Source organism: Bradysia coprophila (genome assembly GCF_014529535.1).
Source record: "Bradysia coprophila strain Holo2 chromosome X unlocalized genomic scaffold, BU_Bcop_v1 contig_20, whole genome shotgun sequence".
NCBI lineage: Eukaryota > Metazoa > Arthropoda > Insecta > Diptera > Sciaridae > Bradysia > Bradysia coprophila.
The window spans coordinates 2,491,733-2,510,382 of NW_023503307.1; the positions used below are offsets into that span (position 1 = coordinate 2,491,733).

Genomic DNA, 18,650 nt, shown 5'->3' on the forward strand with positions numbered 1-18,650 from the left:
AAAAAAAAACCAATCCATTTAAATGCATTTTTTTAAAAGAAATAAAAGAAGAAAAAAAATGTTGAACAAGAAGTAGTTATAAACCGAAATATTCCACAATAAAAGGTTTTCTTTTATTTCCTTACACCCTAATGATGATGAATCTTCCACATAATATTATATTGATAAATTAAAAATATGAATCGGTCTAAGTTCACACAATACAAACCATTGAATTTGATCAACTTTTTTCAAATCCGATCGGTCTCTTCAGCGAGTCTTCAACATCTTCAAATTATACATATATAACGAACTTATGTCTTCAAATAAATATTCAACAGGTAAAGAGTAGAAGTGAAGAAGGAAAAAAATGGGTCACTAGGTATATAACCATATTACAACGTCTAGCTATGTTATTTCGTCTTTGCGCTTCGAGTATGTTGGATGCGTTTTTATATTTGCCGTCAGTTGTTTATATACTGTGTGTGCTTTGAAAATGAAATGCATTGCGATGTATGAACGTTTTTTACGATGCATTTTCTATTTGATGTGTTAATTGAATAGTGAAGTAAGTGCGGTGTAGGAGTGAGGCGATCGATAAAATAATAATAATAATTGATGTGCTAAGTGTTTGATTGAATTTTAAATTAGTTGATTATCAAAAATTACGAGAAAAAAAATATTCAGTTGATAAAAAAGTGACCGAAAAGTTTTCTATATTCAAACACGAAATATCAAAAGAAATAAAATATCAAAGGATTTCAACAATATTATAATGGATTGAAAAGGATTACGATATTTTTGAGTGAACACCTGCACAATTTGGAAATAAAGGATAATATATTTTAACAATAATGGTAAGTTCAACCAAAATAACATTTTAAAAAGAAAAATTAACGGAAATTTCGTATCAAAACTCTTGCTAATTTTTAATATTATTTAAATTGTGGGTAATGTATGACTTCGGTTGCAGGTGTTAACTATTACTACCGTTCATTTGCAATTTGCATCATAATTCCTTTAAGTCAAATCCTCTGACCATTTAAAACAATCCATTCTATAACAATGCTGTACACATGTCTGTCGCAGTATTTTCTTACCGCAGTTTTTATACCTTGATTATTGAAGGAAATAAATAGAAATTCAGGATCAGATTTACGTCTTTTTAGGATTCAATAGAGGCATCTGTTTTTGCCTTAGTTTTATTCACATAAAGATCATTTTAATTTAACCCTAAAGTAGCAGATCCTTCATATTCGATTGAAATGTTTTCAAACTTCAAAAAATTTACTCGGCGCCTACAACACATATTTTAGACACAGATAAAATATAGGGAAAAAAACTTTGCGGAAGTTAGGTTAGGTTCGTTAGGTTGGTTAGGTCGGCTTTCAGCTGGTAACACTATTATATTAGCAAAGATCGCGATACGTCAAAAATATATGGAAAAACTAGAGAGAAAAATGGCTCGTGATCTTTCGTTTTTCATAGAAAATTTACGCCATCTACAGTGTATCGGAAGTGCCAATACCTAATTCCATATGAGTTTTCGTCACTCGGTCCGTAAAGCGGTGACTTTTATTGATGCATCCATCAACACAGTCTACACTGTACATGTGATCTGGTAAATGCAACGGATTTGGTAGGAAACCCTGATCAAAATATTCAACCTATCACAGACGTCAAGCATATCTCCCGCACAATTATCGAGTCTATTAATTCTTTAGATCTTTAAATCTTTTACTTCATTCTTTCTAACATACTTTTTTGCTATAAAATACGTCATTACCTGCTATCAGTGCTTATTTGTCATCCATGTCGCTAACGGATGACTGGAAAATGGTTCGGACATAGTATTTTTACACCACAATTTCATCTTTCCTAATTTGCCTCATTGCAAACAACCTGCATTCTACATATGAATACCGGTTGAGTCAACGATTTAAGTATCGGCATAATTTCAAGTATTACCTCGAATGTATGAGCAATTTGTTTCAACCAATTTTTTTTGTTTGGATAACTCCTTAGGACTTGGCACCCTATCGGGAAATTTACCTCGATAAAAGCGAATATTATTCAATTGACATTGAATATATTGAACTGAAACACGGCAGGCAGGAGTGGTTTTTTGCAACGTCAAATAAGGGACCTAATAAACTGTATCAATTAATGATCTAAAATGAACACAGACATAAATTGAGCTAATTTTCTTTGCCGTGGTGATATGTGTGGAGGATACGTTCATAAATCCTTCATACATAGTAGGTATCAACGTTCTCTGAGGAATATCTCAAATTGGATACGCAACGTTCACAATACTTACCAGGAATTTCCGCGATTATGTTTGATGTTGGATAACATCTTGTAACATGTGTGTACTTCCTTTAATTCAACAGTTACGAAACATTAGATTCCTTATTTCCTAAAATCAATAAATTTTCGTAAAAAAAATATTAAAAATAAAAACAAAATCATTGTTGCGTTTTTCCATCGAATTTTATAATCATGAGAAAAAATATTCCCAATTTAAATACAATTTCCAATTCAATTTTCAATCACCTCAAAACAATGGAAAAATTACGTTTCATTTCTGGTACATTTGGCTCACTTTTCCAGGGAAATAAAAAAAACATTTCATCTAATCATCATCTAAATGAAATGCGAATCACGTAAGCTTCGTTAATTGGACGATAAGTTTTACGCGTTTCGAATATTAATTTAAAATTGCAGAGATAAAGTAAAAGAAGAACTTATCATCTTTTAAAACTGGTCTTTTATCTTCCTTTAATTGGCTATACTGAGTATCAATTACTTTAATCTGGTTAAAAGAACAAACATTGACATTGGCAACTATGTGAAGCCTGTGAATGTTTGGAAATTCATTTTTAAAGTTTGCATTCTTCAATTATCTTCCCTTTCTAAAAACTTTTTCCGGATTCCTCCAACTTTTTTCTTGCAAAAAAAAACAACAACAACTTGCCGAATCATTAAAACTGCAAGTAAATTAATTAATGTAAGAATTTCTGCGCGAAATCACCGCATACCAATCAAATGCTAAACTTGAAACACATAAAAAAAATCTCCCACGCATTTCTCCCCGCATATCTCAATAATAATTCTGACATACGGCAACATTATAAATCCACCACATTTTCTATAAATTTAATTTCTTTTTCATTTTACATTATTGTATTTGTATGCTAATTTTTCATGTCTTTTCGAATTCATAACTTTTGCCCGGCATCGAAAAATATGCTGAAAGAGAAAAAAATATTATTAACAACGTAAATCATTATTATTGTCTAGTCTTCGAGAGTAAAATTACTTCGGATCCAACCATGAGCAGCGAAATTCGTATCACCCAATTCAATCTTAAGAAAAGTTAGAATAATTATTTATCACACGAATGATGAAACATACGGAAATGTATATATACACGTACATAGATGGTTGATTGTCATTGTGTCTATTCTCAGTGGTAAGCTGTGAACTTTTTTTTTTTTACTTACGTTAATAGACAAAGTGTAGGTATAGATCGTGGAAGATGAATGCCTTATTTGTAGTAAGAAATGTAAAACATTTTCTAATTAAGATAGGTAAAATTCAATAGAAAAAGTTTTAGTTTAATTGCCGAAGACAATAAATGAATGTTTGTTTGACTAAATTGGGACTGTGATATTTCAGCTGAATTAGAATTCTTTCGTTAAATTGTTTTTGGTATTCGATATTTATTTTTAAAGAGAAACGGTTTTGGAATTTTTTGTTTGGTTTTCTTGTTGTTGAACTCATTGCTTTAGCTGATTTAATTGGTCGCTTAGCAATAAATAACAATTAGTGAACTAGTTCGGTAGGCGTCGTTTATTAAAGATGTCCGAATTTAGGGATTGACCCTAGACTTATACATAAGCCTTTTCTATATGTAAATACCGTATCAAGTACATCAAGTCTGACAAACCCAAGTAAATGTGTCTTGAACTTTTGGGATTTGTTATTGAACATTGATCAATGTTTCTACTGTAGTTTTTCTTAGGATTAACCTGATATGAAAATGATAAGTACACTCGGTAAATTTCACTGTAGTCCCAAATTCGCAACAGCTGGTCTTTCATCAGCTGGTGCTCATTTTTAGCCGATTTATTCACCCACACACTCACACGTGTAAGTTAGTAAATTCTACTACAAATACACTATTATTATAAACAATAACATGAGCACCATCTGGAGAAAGACCAGCTGGCAAATTCTGCACTTCAGTGAAATTTATCAAATGTAACTGTTTCGTGTGATGATTAAACTCGTTTTCACATCGAATCAATAATATTCGCATGTTTATTCGTAGTCATGACATTTCATCGTTTCAATTTTATTGAACTTCTTTTCGAACGTCAGGTTTTACGGAAGGACAGTTACAAGAACAAATAAACAGTTTGTTAAAAGGACTCTAAAAAAATAGCGAAAAAACGCGACGTTACTTTTATATCGATCCTAAATCAATGGCTGACTGAATTTCTTTGGATGACGAGGTACAAAATAGTGATATTCGTATCAACAGTCGAAGTTTTAATGATGATTATCATATTCGCCCTTTGATAATAAACCATTTATCAGTTTTAACAAAACATTTTCAAAATCATTTGTCTTTACAAAATGATAAAAAGAAATTGTTTTTATGTCCGAAATTATAATAATTTTATTGATCATCAGTGGATCGTTCCGTCGACTGTATTCTAATTCGTTTTTACTTTAAAATTATTCATCACTTTTCTTTCATAAACAAATTTCATTGAACTTGTAGGTTTTTTTATCCAAAAAAATATAAAAAAGAGAAATTGTGGAGATACACATATATCCATTTAATTTGTATTAATTTGTTTAAATATACACCCGATCAAAAACCGCATTATTATTGATACTCGATATTAAATTATGATTAAATTAATCAGTCTATAATCAAACGTGCGCTCTATTATAACATTATAGACTTTCGATTTATTTGTGATATAATACAGCATCATATGGATCTATTATATTATATTTCGATTTCATTGCTAGGGCAATCGATGCATGAATACACACGCCTAGAGATTTGGCGATTTTGTTTTACTTTCGCATATGTTTCTCCCAGCTTTACAGTGTAATGCAGACATATCCATTTCTGATCTATATGAACACAGATTCTGGCGCCACAACATACAGTTGGCTTGGAGACTCATAGTAGATTACATTGGATGCGACGGAAGTCATTCATTACATGAGGGATCAATTTGTGATACGAGCCAAACTCACAAGTCTGTTTTAAAGCAACGAGGTTCGGAAAAAGTGTTATTTTGGCAAGTGTAGAGTAAAAATAATACATTCCAAACTCAGTTGCTTCACACGATAGAGTTTGCGAGTTCACAAAATTTATTCCGAGCGTAATGAATGCAGTACATTTTACTGCTAGCCCATCCAAAAAATTATTTATTTGTTAAATTGCTAGTAGAATCCGGCGCGAAAGTTTGTAAGGCAACAATGCAAGCACTAGCTGCTTCCCCAAATTTCCATTAATTTAGTTTTCCAAGATTCTGTTTTAAACGATCTGCAACTAAAAATTACAATGCGTAAATTTCACTAAAGTGCAGAATTTGCACCAGCTGATCTTATACCAGCTGGTGTTCGTTCATGCTACTCGTTGTATCACTAGTGTAATAGCCGGCCAGTTTATTCACCCACACACACATACGTGTAAGTGGAGTATACCGACAAATACTCTCGCCCCAAATGGGGCAATATAAACAATACCGTGAGTAAGAACTGGTAAACATCAACTGTTGCAAATTCTTCACTCCAGTGTAGAATTAAACGTTACGCGAAAACATTGAAATTAAAATAACCAAATCGAATTAACTAAACTGAGCGTTTTTCTGTGGTTGCTTAAGTTTTCGTGCCATCCATTCTCCATTCACAAATAGAAGCATGCCAAAAAGTCACCTCCATTTAACTGTAACTTCAGCACAACAATAAACCATTCCAACTAATTTGAACTACTTTATCAAGCTCATTGCGATTATTACAAAAAATTGGTTGTTTACTGAGCATTATTTTTGTCCACAGAAAAATTCATTTCTTTTGCCACAAATTTTAGCAACAATAAATATTTGAACAATGTAACATGGTCAGCATTTATTGCTCTGGAAAAATGGCCATTACATTTCTAGAAATAGCTTAATTACACGTTTTCAGATATCGGTTGATGATATCTCTACCAGATCTCAAATTTAAACAATTATTGTGTTTGCAGCCGAGGAAAAAAATCTGTAACGGAAATGTTTTCTAAAATATTGACAAATAACAATAACTGAACATGTTATGCCTCTCTGCAGTGTAAGAAATGTACCATCAGTTAATGTGTGCAGACTACTTTTTTCGTTGATGATGACAAGTTTTTCCGAACAAAACGAATATGCCGTCAGTTGCACCTTATGATAATATCCAGTGGCAGAAGTTGTGAAATTAATTAGGCGTACAAGTCGTACTGATTTCGATTTTGCGCAAGGGAATTAATTATAAAATAGAAATGCGTAAACTACTTTCCTGTTTTAAACGTTCTGTCAACATTACCGTCAACATTATTGTGTTAAAAACGTGTAAAATGCTTTTAATTGGTGATCATTGGATGATTATTTTAGAAACAAATTAAATGGAGAATGGAAAAGGCAAAGTGCTCCGAGACTCACAATTTAATTAGCACATAGTCCACTAGGTCGCACCTTTCGGATGGGTCAGGTCCGCTGACTGATTTTCTCAATAGATTTTTGCAATTGTTACAAAAATATCCTAAATTTCCCATTACCATACTTACATTTTAAAACGAGCAATGCTTATGTCTTATTGTGTGCAAAATACGCTGAAAAGAGGGCATTTTTCTTGCTCACCTCTTATAAATGAAACTTGTGTGAAGTGATTTACGGTCCTCGCTTCGCTCTGGTCTAAAACTTCACACTCCTTGAAATGTTTTTTATAGAAACCAAAAATCACACAAAGTATAGAGTCATTAAATCATAGATTATTACTACGTTCAGATACTCTAGTTACCGCGTTGTCACAGTCTTCGAACTTAACCTCACTTCAAGAATTTAGTTCCCCAAAAAGTCAATTCTTCAACTTTTTTGTTCATTCCTACAACATTCAAAATAAATTAAATGAAATTTCATTTAACACAACAAGTATCATACCGGTGGATGCCGTAATAATCTAAACAAGAAACTATAAAGAATCATTCTGTAATGATAGAACAAAACTTGTTTTTTAGAATGCTTTAATGACATCACATTAAAAAAACAGTCTATAGAAAGGGATCTCAACGATATGACGATACCTACCTAAACAACACTTCTTTCCATTTCAATATTTCGCTTCTAAATACAGTGTACACTACACGTTTTATAAATGCCTTAATAGACGAAGAAAACAGAAAGCGAAAATGAAATTGAATGAAAAATCAAAACAAGACCTTCGCGACGGTACAGCCAGCGTAGTTAATAAAATATTAAAAACAAGATTGCCGGTTGATTACAGCAAATAGAAACAGTAAGATTTGTTAAAGTGACAATTTAATACATCTACCTTATACGGAACGATTTCTCACACCTAATAGTCCGACCTAGTCTCCTACATTATGTGAAAAGTTTTGCTGTGTATACTTATACAGCCAAGTAATATGTGCTCGGTAAACAAATATAATTTCATTTCAATATGATTTCATATACTCGTTTGTTAATGTTGCTATATCAGTTATTAAAATGTATCCATATCTGTATCACGTGTGATAGACGTTAGACGTTAGGAAATAGCAAGAGGAGTTCCTTAAAATTTCAGCAACTCAAATCGGTCATATCCACAAAGCATCAATGGCACGCACATCTTAACACTTCTTTCTAAACAGAAATTGTCCGATAAAATTCGCGTCAATTTTTTTTTTACAAAAAATTGCTTTCGCTCATACCACTTGGCTCTAACTTGCCCAAATTTCTTTCCCGACTAAGCTAAGCCTTGACTTAGTGATAAAAATATATTTTTGTTTATGATCTCGACGAAACAGTTCAAAATATCAAAACAAAGCATTAAAAAACCAGATGTGCGACTCTTGACCGATATGTTAAAAAACATATTTTGATCGGAACTCACGGAGGGACGTTGACTATTAAGACAGCTAAATTTGTGAAGAAAAATGAAAGGAATCGTTACACCCGAATTATGTAGAATCTACATTGTAGATGGATGTCTTCTTATTTTCAAATAACTCGTCTATTCTTAGAATTTAGTTATTTTTTGGTTTCCTAAATCGTTGAACGATAACTCTCAACTATCTCTTTACAACAAAATAAATTTAAAATCTAAAATTTGATAGTAACGTTAAAATGTTTTCAGGGTTACACTCACCTACTCATATGTTTGCTGTTAATTGGCGTTGAGGGAATTACTACAAATACAAGATCGGCTGCTGTACCATCCGACCACTTGATTCCACCGCCAATAAATCAGTCTGTACAACGTTACGGCCAATCAAATGAGGAACCAACATTTTTTCAACGAATTGCCAGTTGGTTCGGGTATGGTGGTGAACATACCTATTCTGAAATAAAATCGAATGCTTCGCCGATCATGCCGAATGGTCAGTCCGAGGGAAAACAAAATATGATTCAGGAACGATATATTGATCTCTCGGCACCAGCACCACCCCAATCGATCCAAGATCCGGCGCAACAAAAACCAAAATCCGGCTGTAATCCCTGTAATAAAGTGCCATGGATGCCAGTGTTTGGCGGACAACCCGTTTCAACGAAAGGAAATAGCCAAAAACACCTGCAGCCTCAATATAATCAACAGCCACAGAATCATCACTTACACTTCCAGCAACCGCCAAGCTTTCACCCGACAAGTTCATTTAAACATCCAAATACTTTCCAACGGCCACCACATGGCCAACGTGTAGCGCTTCCCACGTATACACCGCCTTTGTTTTATTCTACGCCTCGTGCAGTTCCAGCAAATAGTATTACAAGTCCTGAATACCAACCACCTCATCACCTTCTTCCGATTCAACAAACGCAAAATCACCTTGTTCCTATACCATTACCCAATCTAAGTGCTACTCTCATACCGCCATTGTATGACATAAAACCGTTTGCAACAAGGCCCTTGTCCAATAACGGCTTACTATCTTATGGAGTGCCCATTCCAGTCGTCGATAATTTACCTGTGCAGACAAATGCTTATCCTGTTCCTATCATACATGGTCCCATTTACTTCGAACAACAAGTACCTCAAGGTCAAAATGAAGCACTACATTTTCGATCAGCCGTTACTCCCACTTCGGACATTGAAATCGTGAAAAGTGTTCCTCTGGGAGAATTCACATCGAGTATAGAATATCCACCAAGTATTATTCAATCACCAATTATAGACTTGACGGATAACACTCAAATATCAGGAAAAAACAAAATTTCCCAATCCGAATATTTGTCAGAGCCAATAGTTGTGGACAGCAGTCATGAGCGTGAAGCCGCAGACAGTTTATCCTCTGCGTCTTCCAAAAATTTCACGCTTGAAAACGAGCCTAATCGAGAAACAATAAAGTCAGATGGTGTGCAATTCACTCCAGCAAAGATACAGCAGACGACAACATTAGGGCCAAAGCCTTTCAAAAGCGGCGATAGTCATGGCAGGACAAAGACTAACGTAGAAATTGAAGCATCAGTGCAAACTTCGAATGAGCAGGCGAAACCAGTAGTCAAGAAAGAGCGAGAAACGCCTAAAGATCTGCTGGACTCACCTATATTTTATCTAAAAAAGACATCCCTTTCTCCGATAACAAATTCTTTAAGTGAAGTCACAAAAATACCCGAAGTCGCAACAACGAAACCGCTGTTCGACTACAGTCCATGGTCTCCTTCAACACATCAGGGTATATATACTACATTGGCATACGCGCCCAGTTCAACACCAGTGACTTCAGCCCCGCCAACAAATGTTCCAGTGGAATCGAGTGTAACGAACACCGAAATGGTTCCGGCAACTGTAGATAAAAAACCAAAACAAATTCAAATTATCATACCATACACCAACAAAAATCAACCGAGACCGTTTAGAGCAAACAAGTTCCAAAATTTTGAAGCTTCGTCTGGCTGGTCGCATCAAACGCATAGCAATGACTATCAGGATTCTCAGGAATCACAGGTGGTAACGGCCACCGTAACTCAAGCTCCAATGAAGAAAACTACCAAATATTTAACGAAAATATTAGCATCTAGTTTACGAGATCTACTAAAGAAGGAGAAATCAAATTACACCTCGATAGACCTATCCAAACTACAGAAGAACATTGATGGATGGACTGAGCAAGAATTCTCAATGGTTCCAAACAAAGCGAGTACGATATCATTTCGTGGACTTTCGAAAAACATACCAACAGAGTACTTGACGACGACAACGCCGATTCAACCATTTACAACAACCACAGACATGATTCCAACAACTTCCGTTGAACAATTGTATGCAGATGAAGAATACAAAAAAGCCGACTATTTCGGCAAGGCAATTGACGAAAATCAACTTAATTTTGATGGTGAAAAACATGTGACGACAATTCTACCGATGCCATTCAAAGCGAATAAAATATCGGAAACACACGAGCTGTGGAACAAATTGAACGTAGCTATATCGCCGGTGACAAAAGAAAAAGTGTACGTTGTAACTCCTCAGCCCTGGAAGGAATACACTCAAGACGAAAGTGATTTGTTTGGAACATTTAAATCGCCCAGATTTTCGGTGAGGCCGACTCCTGGTGTGGCTACTACATCATCTTCGGAGCAGAAATTAACTCTGCCTGAGAGTGGTAAGTTATGACTGTAAAATTATGCAAACATTTTATAGAAGTAACAATTAAATTTTCTATTTTGTTGAGATACAGTAAATAGCCTTCAAAATGACGATAACAAAAAAACGGGTAAATTCACACCTTCATGGATTGTATCTTCGTTTAAGCCATCACCACAGGTAGAAACCATCGATGGTCATTCAAGGGTAAATCTTTTTTACCTATTCTCAGCAAAGCATTTAACGTAAAACTGAGTAGAAATTTCTTATTATTCAAGGTTCTCACAGTTGTAACACCACCGGCCTATGATTGGAAAATTGTTGCATGAAAGGAACGGAATGCTCAAAATTTTGATTTAATTTTTGATACGAGGAGTTGAAAAGACTTTTAATTATTTTATTTTTTACGAGTGAATAGTAAGCTGGTACCAGTTTTAAGGTAAAAGAACATTATTATTTGTAGGATTAAGTGAATTTCGTCAGAAAAGGGTAACGTTTCTACAATAACGCATTCAGTCCATTCAATTGATGTATTTCGATAATTTATTTCGACGGAAAAAATAGAGTATTCTCGAATTGCTTCAATTGAACGAAGGACACAATTGCGCGCCGGTTCTACTTCGGAAACTACAAATTAAGAACTTAGAATTAATCAAAAGTATCGAAACTTGGTGGTTTGATAGTTAGTTTAAGGGGAAACTCACACATGATGCAGTGTTAAACTATTTTTTTTAGAGTAGATTAGTCAGCCGATACTTAAGTTGAGAGACCGGAAAAACATGATCGAACCACCAAGTTTAATTACCTTTTATACCTTTAATATGATTGAAATGTGGAAGTCATGCTGGCTCTCTTAATTTTGTAAGTTTGATTTTATGTATAAATGTTTTTCCGACCTATGTTTTAAGTAAAAAAGGCTCTGACAAGATCAAAAATTCGAGAAAAATTAAGAAATAAATTTTTAGTCATAAACACGATTTTTTCTTCTTCAAAATGTGACGGTTCGTTTGTGAGACACAGTGCCATAATTTAGTGACGGATTGGGATTAAGAGGTTCCGAGCGTACGCTGAAATTGTAGCATACATTTCTGCGTTTCGAAATTTTTGATCGTTGATATCTTTTTACGAGAGCCCCTTTTAAAAAATGTACGACCACATTTTCGAGTAAAAATATGTCAGCTTTGAATAAAAAATAAAATTGTCTGTGAAAGTTTCATGTGCGTTGAGAAAACTGTACCGATGCCCCAAATTTGCATCAAAGGTACACTTTTCTCAAAGCACATGGAACTCTCACATGGTAGACGTGAGAGTGAGCGATAAAAGTTTCCGATGAACACTTTTTAAAAAAAATCTGTTTCGTCTCGTATCACAGCTCTGCTCCAAGCAGCGTTATATATGAAGAATTGCAATGAAAAAAGGTAGCCGAAGCAATCTTACAACTAAATTTGGTTGACAGCTAGGTTTAGTAAAATTGATGTGATAAAAGTGCCTACACTTTACTCTTTTCTCACTTAAGAAAACTCAGCTCTGCTCGTTTCGTCAACCAATTTTGTCATTTTCTGATGCACCGTTCTGCCGTAATTTTCATAAAAGACTTAGTGAAGCCACTAGGTCCTTCATGCAAATTATGGCAGGCTTAGGCATCCACATAAATCTTACATTAACATCATTCGGCATACAAGTTTATAATTTTTTAATTTGGTGAGCTCGGCGAAACCGAGGTATACGATGGGTTACCGATTTAAGGAAATGGTGACACACGTCTTGAAGCAAATAAGTCGATGAAATTCAATGTAAAAGACGAAAAATCGAGAAAACGTAAGTAGTCGTTAGCCCCTCGGGGCAGTATTATACCGTTGTTACAATATCTGTTTTATAGGTTTACGCATACGTTTGTAACACGTCGAATTGGACTCCCTGAGTAAGGGAAAACCTATTGTGGTTGTCCAGAGATGCCAAATCAACGGAAAAAAGTCCGTCCGTCTGTCTGCACGATAGCTTGAATAAAACGCATCCGATTTTGAAAATTCTCTTTTTCCCAGTTTGGTAACATTAGCCTCTCTAAGTTCGAAGATGAGTGATTCTGGATCTACCCCTCCCGAGCTGTGGCCCAATAAGTGCTTTACGGTTTTACGAAGATATCTCCGGACATTTAAATGCTACACTTGTAAATGAAATATATTTACAATCGAAAAAATTTACGATCGACAAAAAAAAAGTTTATGGAAATCGGATCACCGACTCGTGAGTTAGAGCCCTTGAAGTGAGCCAGGTACAGGGCGGCAATCAGTTTTTGCTTGTAGGTCAGCCAAATTTGAACGGATTTCGACTGTTATTGCTTTATTAGATAGGTATTGACCATACCAATCAGGGAAAAAAAGTTGAAATTCGGTTTACCACAGCGCGAGCTAGGTCTCTTGGAGTGAGCTCATATCCGGCTAATCGGCAGTACAGTGAACGACGAACGTGGTGTTTTTGTCAATATCTCAAGTAAACTTTGACCGAATTTCATGATTTTTTGTTTGATAGGTTATAATAAATGTGAATCGTCAGTACTATTTCCGGCCTCCTAACAAAATGGCTGCCGGCGGCCATATTGGATTTTAGTAAAAGTGGAAAAATGGTACTTAGACAGTTTCTGTTAACATAGAAGTAATTGGTTTTGTGTTTGGGGTTGCAGGCATCCCATATGTGGACATATATATACAGCTATATTTAGGTATATATAGGCGTATATAGCTACTTTGAGCTATATAATGGCATATTAATCTGTAAAGTCATCATTTATAGTAAAATATAGGTAATTATGGCCTTATACGGTTCATATAGGATTTTATTAAATTTGACTTCGTACGAACTGTCGACATTGCCTCCGGCAATTTCTTTATGCATGATAACAAGGCAAAGAATGGGCAATGTAAGTGATTTTAGGGCTCTCTTCAGCAGAGAAGAGAATGAAGTGAGAGAGATGATGAGTTTCATATTAAAGGCTTTTGATACGAATAGTTGTTTCGTACGGGTCGGCGTTAGCTATGTTTTTTTGTATAAAATAGTTCAAAATTGAACTAACCCTTGGTGTTAGAATCTGTCTAGTTGAATTGACATGACGAAAGAATGATTATCACAATTACCAATTTATCATAAAATCGATAAGCTCTTCCATATTTTGAAATATTTGATTACGTCATATTTTCCGACTATAGATGCTCCCCATTGTATTACTGCGGTACGCACATATAGATAATGATATAAAGAATTCGTTTTCGCTTCGTTACTTTTGTTTTATCAAAAAAAGCACCTTAAACTGTGTAATTGTCACAATCATAAGATAAAGATATTGCTAAAATGATAACAGCCGAAAAAAAAAGTCTAAAGAGTGAGGTATAACTGGAGTTACAATAATATTCTTCTAGTCGATCAACTCGTTTTAAAACGAATTTACTTGCGGTAAAATTTTCGAGAAAATTATTTTATTTGTTTATTAACCAGCTAGACAAGCAATGAAATTTAATTTCAAAGAGTTAATCAAACCATGAAATGGAAAATAGTGGTGACAAAGTTCATGAGTTCAATTCAAATCGATATGAAGTATTCCGAACGGAAGCAAAACCATCAGAATGCATCGAAATAAAATCTGTAAAATGGAAGTATTTTGCCTGTGCTTTGTTCATCAATGTAAGAATTTCGCGTTGAAAACCATATGTCGCAGAGTTTCAGTGCAACATTTTGAATCGTTTTAGATGATTCTTTCGTGCCCTGTTTACATTTATGGTTTATGCCTAGCTCAAAGACCGGATGATTACGATGTTTTGGCACCAATTGTATTTAACAGTGTTTACCTGATGCTAACACCACAGTTCTTTAAGTCCTATTCGATGATCCACCGATTGAGCGACAGAATGGGTATAGTGCTTGGAGTTTTTATTGCCGGTGCAGGCATCACATTCAATGGATTCGTGTTGTCATCATCAGATCCATACTATCTTATCGGTACAATTTTTTATGGGGGACTAGGAGGTAATTTACATAGAATTTATGGTGAAATACACTTTACTTACAATATGACAGTGCTGCTTACAACAATCAAACTCACAGCGTTTCTGAACAATTTTTGTTCTGCTTGAGCTTTACATCGACCTACAATTCTTAGCATTTAATAATTTCGACAACGACTTTTAATATTGGCAGGATTCGGTACCTGTCTCACGATGGCAAAGGTGTGGCATGCGCTGCACCAAATGTATCAATTTGAAAATCTACATTGGATCAATGCAGTTTATTCAACCGGCCAATCACTTTGTCAGTTTATATTCCCATACACTTTTAACGCTTTCATCAATGCCTATGGATCTCATTCAGCTATTATCTTGATGGGATCTGTTGTATTGAATGCACTTCCTCTTTGTCTGATTATTACTCAAAGTAATGGACGGCACAGATCATCGGTAGATTGTAGCTTGAGGAAGAATTCAGAAACTCCGACCGATCGTTACAATGAAATGCCAGGTTATTTTGAGAATTTGGAAATGGAAATTGAAAGTGATCCGCAAGAGAAAAGTACTGATGAAGCTATAACCCGACCATTTTGGCAAAATCCGGGAAAACAATTCGACTTCATCGATGGTAAAATGATTAATTCCTTTGGCGTTGAAATTATGGACATTATTGAAGAGGAAAGTGAAGAAGATCTGGACAATCGTTCGATTAGTAACATATTAGTTCAGCGATGTGAGTTAATTACCATTCCGAAAACGGGCAGGTTTGAAGAAATGAAGCACTGGATATTGTACCGATCTCGTCATTTGACGGACGTTTTTTATCAGCGTGTAATTCATCATGTCCAAAGAGCTTTCAGAACGAGTAACTTTCTACCGCTGATTTTGCTGAAATCATCCGACATTTATTCGTACGTTCTGTGCGTCACAGTTCTGCCAACAATCGCAATAACTCAATACGGCCTAGATTCAAATGAAATACCATTTTTGATATCTTCATTGGCATTCCCATGGGTAGTTGTGGCCGTATCGACGCCATTTCAAGGAAAAGCGTTCAAAGATAATCAGAAGCAAATTTTCGTACTCAGCGGTCTACTGAAAATTGTTGGGCTATTTTGTGAGTGTTTTTGGAAGAGATGTTAGTTACTTGAAAATTTCACAGAATTCTTATTTTCTCGTTCCATTACGATAGGTATCCTCATCTCAACATCGAAAATTCTCTTAACCCTATCTTCAGCACTGATCGGATTCTCTCAAGGAACATCGTTTTTTCTGCAGGATGAAATAATTCGATCGGCTTTCTCACAAACCGAATGGAAGTACCTACGATCGTCGGTGTATTTTTTTACTGGTTTCTTACTGCTAATATTTGGCATAGTTTTACATTTAGGCTTTAGAACATTTGTAGATTGTATAAGTTTTAGTTTAGGTTTATTTACGATTTCGTTTGTTTGTTGGATTTTGTTTCCACACATTCGCAATGTGTGGGTTTCGTTTCAAAAAGCTAGAAAATAATACTGAATACAAACTCATACAATGTTTCTATTGGTTTTTGTTTGATATAACAGCATAACTATACAAAGACTTCCTCACGTATAACCTGCTTTTGGGACATAACACATTACAGATTGAACAAATTTTTTGTCACTGTGGTTAGCATTTGATAAATTTATCAATTGCAAGTGTTCATCTGTTTTACATAAAATCTTTATTGAGTATGCTGAGAATACGTTCTTCATGGGATCAAAGAAGTAGCTAAAAGAACAATTTTCATACCACGAGACAACATTTTTCATGTAATTTGGTCACTTAAAACAATTTTATTTATTTTCTGATAAAATTTTTACAATCGGTGAAATCGGATTTTTATACAATCTAATCATTTAAATAAAAAATCTCTTGCATCTTTGCTGTTGGAGGTATCGTTCCTAAAATTGCAGCTACATTTCCTCTTTGAATCGCCAAACTAATTTTATTAATAAAAAAAGTTTTCGCGTATTTATTTCCTGACTTTGAATTTAAAATTGGTCCTAATCGGTTCACGAATAATTTTGCTTCATCACTGAATGATCCAAAAGTTTCTACAGCGAATGCCAAAAAATTGTTCTTTGTGTAAATTTCCTCGTACAATTTTCCTTTTCTCACACATGCTTGATTTGCTGCTGCGCCAGCTTTCTTTGATGTTAAATGTAAGTAGCTGCTGGCCACCGTGTCTACGCAAGTGGCATCCCATACAAGACTTTTTCCGTTCATCCAAGGTGTTAAAGTCATGCCATCTGGATGTCTGCCATCACTACGGATTAATCCTGGCGGCTCTAAAATCGATGGGAAACCAGCCAATGACAAGGCCCTCAAAATTAAATCATTCAAGCTGACATGACGACAGAACGTTCCCTTTTTCTTGATACAAGACAATCCATGTAAACCAAATTTATCGACCGGATATCCACATATGCATGTGTACGGTTCGCATATTTCTAATCCAAGACGAATTCCGGTAGCAATGCGTAATACATCGAGATCTACCAATGTACCCAAATGTGGTGACGGAAGAACTCTTAGCCAACCACCAGATTCTAGCTCGGACAATGCTAGAATTCTTGCTTTCGTGGAACTGTTTGAATTTGAAATCATGGTTACTTTTTCTTTGATAAAAGGCAGGTCCCATGATTCTTGCATGTTAGCATTGGTTGGTATGTCTTCGTTTGGACAAAAAGCTTTCCACATGTTCAATGCAATGTTATATTCATCCCATCTTATGTCAATTTTTGAAGGTGGCAAAATTTCGTTGATCAGTTCAAACGAACTATTGAAAGATGATAAAAATGCTGGCAAAGCAACATCTGATAACAGTCGAATACCAAGTCCACTGAATTTTATAGGCAGGAAACATTGTAGAAAACCATTTGCAGTAAGTTGTATGTTGAGAATACTTTCCAATGTGGCCTTAATTTCTGTGTCCATTCTTTTTAAAACCTCCATTTGACCAAACAAAGGGCAGCATCGTAAAAGGTGTGTCAGTTTCGGAACCCATCAACAATGTTGTAGCAAATACAATGCAACATGTGGATGTAAAACCATTATTTTCTTGAAGAATTTCGAAAGCATTTGCATTTTTTGTTCGACAACTGAATTTATAGCTTCATTTGTCAGTGGAGCTCCGAGTAAAGTCAATTCACTAGCCGATACTGTTTTAACTCCTGGAAGAATCTTTTCAATGTTTTCCATGATAGCATTTCGTCGATTTCCGAGAACATTTGGCAGAAAGTAAATTTCACATTTTGAAGGATTCAACTCAAGCCCGAGAAGACTAAATTTTTGTTTAATATTTGTTAAATCCTCGATCACATGATCTCCACGACCACCCAACGTTCCGTCGTCCAAATACCACACGTTCAAGTCCGATGAAAGTTCCTTTATACATTCGTTGATTACTAGGCAAAACAGTGGGGGACCGAGTGGATCTCCTTGTTGGCATCCAGTTGCTGAATCAATTGTCCAATCTCCGAAAAACAAACTGGTATGATGTGCATAGCATTGATATACATACGGGTAAATACTCGGAAATTTCTCTTTGACTATCTGTAACATTTTCTTCCGGAAGACACTATTGAAGGCATTTCTTACATCGATTTTAATTAAAATCTCAGCTCCATCGTTGCAATCAAGGAAAATTCTGGCGGCATGGACAGCGGCTTCACATCCACCTTTCACTGAAAATCCAAGCTGTGTGGGTTTCACCATATTAGATAGCTTGTCCGCAATGCTCTTACAAACTAATTTTGATGCTAAACGGCGAAACGTACATCCAATTGCTATAGG

The 18,650-nt window shown here is 35.1% G+C and overlaps 2 protein-coding genes and 1 long non-coding RNA gene across 6 annotated transcripts; 2 read left to right on the top strand and 1 right to left on the bottom strand.

Moving 5' to 3' along the window:
• Positions 1 to 395: 395 nt before the first annotated feature.
• Positions 396 to 11,385, top strand: LOC119068906 (flocculation protein FLO11). 4 transcript variants are annotated; one of them, XM_037172766.1, is made up of 4 exons: positions 396 to 836; positions 8,386 to 10,852; positions 10,928 to 11,040; positions 11,112 to 11,385. In XM_037172766.1, the coding sequence occupies exons 1-4, from the start codon at positions 834 to 836 to the stop codon at positions 11,160 to 11,162; spliced, it is 2,634 nt and encodes an 877-aa protein (XP_037028661.1). In that variant the 5' UTR covers positions 396 to 833; the 3' UTR covers positions 11,163 to 11,385. The 4 variants fall into 4 exon arrangements, with proteins under 4 accessions (XP_037028661.1, XP_037028660.1, XP_037028659.1 ...); XM_037172765.1 differs by having other exon boundaries at positions 406 to 836; positions 10,922 to 11,040; positions 11,093 to 11,385; XM_037172764.1 differs by having other exon boundaries at positions 406 to 836; positions 10,922 to 11,040.
• On the bottom strand, positions 2,584 to 8,533 carry LOC119068908. Its single transcript, XR_005086248.1, has 4 exons — positions 8,398 to 8,533; positions 3,413 to 3,528; positions 3,302 to 3,347; positions 2,584 to 3,231 (listed from the first exon to the last, which is right to left on the bottom strand). It is a non-coding gene; the product is annotated as an uncharacterized LOC119068908 (long non-coding RNA).
• Positions 11,386 to 13,940: 2,555 nt separating the features above from the next.
• On the top strand, positions 13,941 to 16,369 carry LOC119068910. The gene is made up of 5 exons (XM_037172771.1): positions 13,941 to 14,280; positions 14,353 to 14,508; positions 14,574 to 14,850; positions 15,022 to 15,945; positions 16,021 to 16,369. The coding sequence occupies exons 2-5, from the start codon at positions 14,371 to 14,373 to the stop codon at positions 16,341 to 16,343; spliced, it is 1,662 nt and encodes a 553-aa protein (XP_037028666.1). The 5' UTR covers positions 13,941 to 14,280; positions 14,353 to 14,370; the 3' UTR covers positions 16,344 to 16,369.
• The last annotated feature ends 2,281 nt before the right edge of the window (positions 16,370 to 18,650 follow it).

Coding starts and splice junctions, on each gene's coding strand:
- LOC119068906 (XM_037172765.1), top strand. Junction 10,853..10,921: donor ATTAACTCTGCCTGAGAGTG/GTAAGTTATGAC, acceptor TATTTTGTTGAG/ATACAGTAAATAGCCTTCAA. Junction 11,041..11,092: donor CCATCGATGGTCATTCAAGG/GTAAATCTTTTT, acceptor AAAACTGAGTAG/AAATTTCTTATTATTCAAGG.
- LOC119068910 (XM_037172771.1), top strand. CDS start 14,371: ATGGAAAATAGTGGTGACAAAGTTCATGAGTTCAATTCAAATCGATAT. Junction 14,851..15,021: donor TTTTTATGGGGGACTAGGAG/GTAATTTACATA, acceptor TAATATTGGCAG/GATTCGGTACCTGTCTCACG. Junction 15,946..16,020: donor GAAAATTGTTGGGCTATTTT/GTGAGTGTTTTT, acceptor CCATTACGATAG/GTATCCTCATCTCAACATCG.